The sequence below is a fragment of the Plasmodium reichenowi genome, chromosome 11 (assembly GCF_001601855.1).
Source record: "Plasmodium reichenowi strain SY57 chromosome 11, whole genome shotgun sequence".
NCBI lineage: Eukaryota > Apicomplexa > Aconoidasida > Haemosporida > Plasmodiidae > Plasmodium > Plasmodium reichenowi.
Window position 1 is genome coordinate 1,114,598 of NC_033656.1, and position 2,876 is coordinate 1,117,473.

At 17.3% G+C, this 2,876-nt stretch overlaps 2 protein-coding genes across 2 annotated transcripts in view; one reads left to right on the top strand and one right to left on the bottom strand.

Annotated features, from left to right (window-relative positions):
- The window catches only part of PRSY57_1129600 (hypothetical protein), a gene marked incomplete at both ends in the record, with an annotated part of 2,436 nt that extends 2,016 nt beyond the window's left edge, over positions 1–420 (top strand). The window contains one exon of the mRNA XM_020114974.1: positions 226–420. Coding sequence (XP_019970343.1) covers positions 226–420 — 195 coding nt within the window.
- Positions 421–524: 104 nt separating this feature from the next.
- Positions 525–2,243, bottom strand: PRSY57_1129700 (hypothetical protein; the record flags this gene model as incomplete). The annotated part of the gene is made up of 1 exon (XM_020114975.1): positions 525–2,243. The coding sequence occupies one exon, from the start codon at positions 2,241–2,243 to the stop codon at positions 525–527; it is 1,719 nt and encodes a 572-aa protein (XP_019970344.1).
- Between the last annotated feature and the right edge of the window lie 633 nt (positions 2,244–2,876).

Sequence of the window (2,876 nt, forward strand, 5' to 3'; positions counted from 1 at the left end):
AAAAAAAAAAAAAAAAAAAAAAAAAAAAAAAAAAAAAAAAGAAAAGATAATAATGGGGGAGATTATATGAATTTTATATATGGAATGTTTAAATGGATATGAATCCACACATATATATATATATATATATATATATATATATATATATATATGTGCAATTCGTTCCTCCCATATAATTTGATCTTATAATATATTTTTTTTTTTTTTTCTTTTTCCAAATGTCAGATTAAATATGATGAAATAAATAAAGAAAGAGAAAAAGAGGAAAAAATAAAAATGAAAAAAGAAATTGAAAACAAAGAATTTCTTAAAAAATATAATGAGTGTATTTTATTTTTACAAAATGTTGGAAGAAATAAAATAAAGGCATATGATGAAAAAATGAAAAGAAAAAAAAAAACAAAAAAAAAGAAAAAATGACGGAAATAGAGATGGGCATATGAATAAATAAATAAATAAATAAATAAATATATGTATATATATATATATATATATATATGTGTATAATTTTATTTTAATAAGAATTATATGTTCCTTGATATAACATACAAGTGGTTAAAATTCATTAATATAATATCTATATACATTTTTTTATAAATATTAGATTTAGGAATCATATCAAACAAGTATATGTTAGTTCTTATTTTATTTTTATTTTTTTTTAATTTTATGGAATGCATGGATAAGCAACCCTTGGTAGATTCATCTTCTATAGGTATTTGTGTAGCATCTATTTGTTTATGTGATTTTAATTGATTTGATAAGATGTTATTTTCATTTTGATGTGGTGATATAACATTAGATAATGCATTATTATTAGGAATGTTATTACTTTGAAAAATATTATTATAAGAACTAATATTTTGATTATGATCATTCATATTATTATTGTTTTCATTATATTCATATTTTTCTTCTTGTTCCAATTTAATTTTTTTTTTATCATATGTTCTGTGTGTGCTGTGTAAATTAGCACTATGATTTTGGTTCAACAAATAAGTAAAATAACTTCTTTTATTTTTCCTTTCTACAAAATTATTTCTTTGATCGTCCTTTTGATGATGATGATAAGAAATGATATTACATTTATTAGAAGATTGGGATATATTATTATAATTATTATTATAATTATTATTATTATTATTATATTTTTTTTTTTTCTTTTTCTTTATTTTTTTAATATTATGACTTGTTAAGGAAAGATGAGACACACTGTTGAGGTATTCAAAGAAATTAATAAAATAAGAATAGTGAAAATAAATATTTAAAATATTTTTATAAAATGGACGATCACACATTTCAGCTTCGATATTAGAATATATAATATTATTAGTATTAGACAAAAATTCATTTTTATGATCATAATTATTTTTATTTTTGTTTTTCATAGTAAGTTCTTTTGTGATATTTTTATAACAAGTAGATGATAATATATAATCTAAAAATATTTTAATTTTTTTATCATCTTTAATAAAAAGGAAACTTATATTTATTACTATAATATTATATTTTTTGTTTTGATTTAATTTATATAGTAAATTTATTAAATAATTTTCTTTATCAATATATTTTATATGAATAAAATTTAAAATATCTTTTAACATCTCAATAGTTATATGAAAGTTATCAAGTGTATCATTTGTTTGTTTATCATTTTTTAAATTATAAATATGTTGATTATACATATCATCACATATATGATTATTATTTATGTATAATGAATTTTTTTGTTCATTTTGATTATTATTTTTTATATTATATTTTTTATCATCTTTAAAATTTCTATATAAATTTTTATAATTCTTTATTTTATTCACCGTCCAAATATTCTCATTATTATTATCATTATTATTCTCATTATTATTATCATTATTATTATCATTATCTTTATCATTATCTTTATCATTATCTTTACCATTATCTTTATCATTATCTTTATCTTTATCATTATCCTTATCATTATCTTTATGATTATCTTTATCTTTTCTATATAAAGAATTATTTAAAAAGTTTAATATGAAATTAAAATCTGGTGGAAATAAATCTATTAATGTTTTATTTGTTAATAATAAAGCCCTTTTCAATTTCTTTTTTTTATAGTTCTTTTTTGTTTTCTCTCTTCTTTTTTTATTCCCTCGAATTTTTAATATCCTTAAAATAATGTCCAGAATTATGAACGTGTTGATTGTCGGCAGGGTGCTATTTTCAAACAAAAAACAGCCGATTTTTTTCAAACCCCTCATGGTAAAAAATATAAATATAAATATAAATGTAAATATATATATACATACAATATAAATGTATATTTATTTATTTATAATGATCGACGCACAAAATATATTCACAAAATATATTCACACAAAATATATTAAAAATAGTAGGGAACAAATTTATGGGGGGGGAAAAAAAAAAAAGGTAAGGGTGTATGGGGTCATTCAAAATGGGATCATGGTATGTACTTACACAAACGAATAAAAATATATATAATAAGAAAATAATAATAATAATATATATTATACATATATGTGTTTTTAAATTTCTTTTCTTTTTATTTAAACAATTAAAAAGAGATATAAGAATAAGCCAATATTTATATACAAAATAAAATATATATATATATATATATATATTATATATATATATTATATATATATAATATATTTTATTTTTAGAGATATATTTTAAAGGTGTGTCAAATATATTATGACCCTTTAATTATCAATCAAAGGGTTATTATAATTTTTAATATTATTAAAAAAAAAAAAAAAAAAATTATACGTAAATATACATTATATTACATTTCATATACATTATTTATCATATATTTTTTTATTTTGTATGAAGTGATATAATTGTCATTTTTTTTTTTTTTTTTT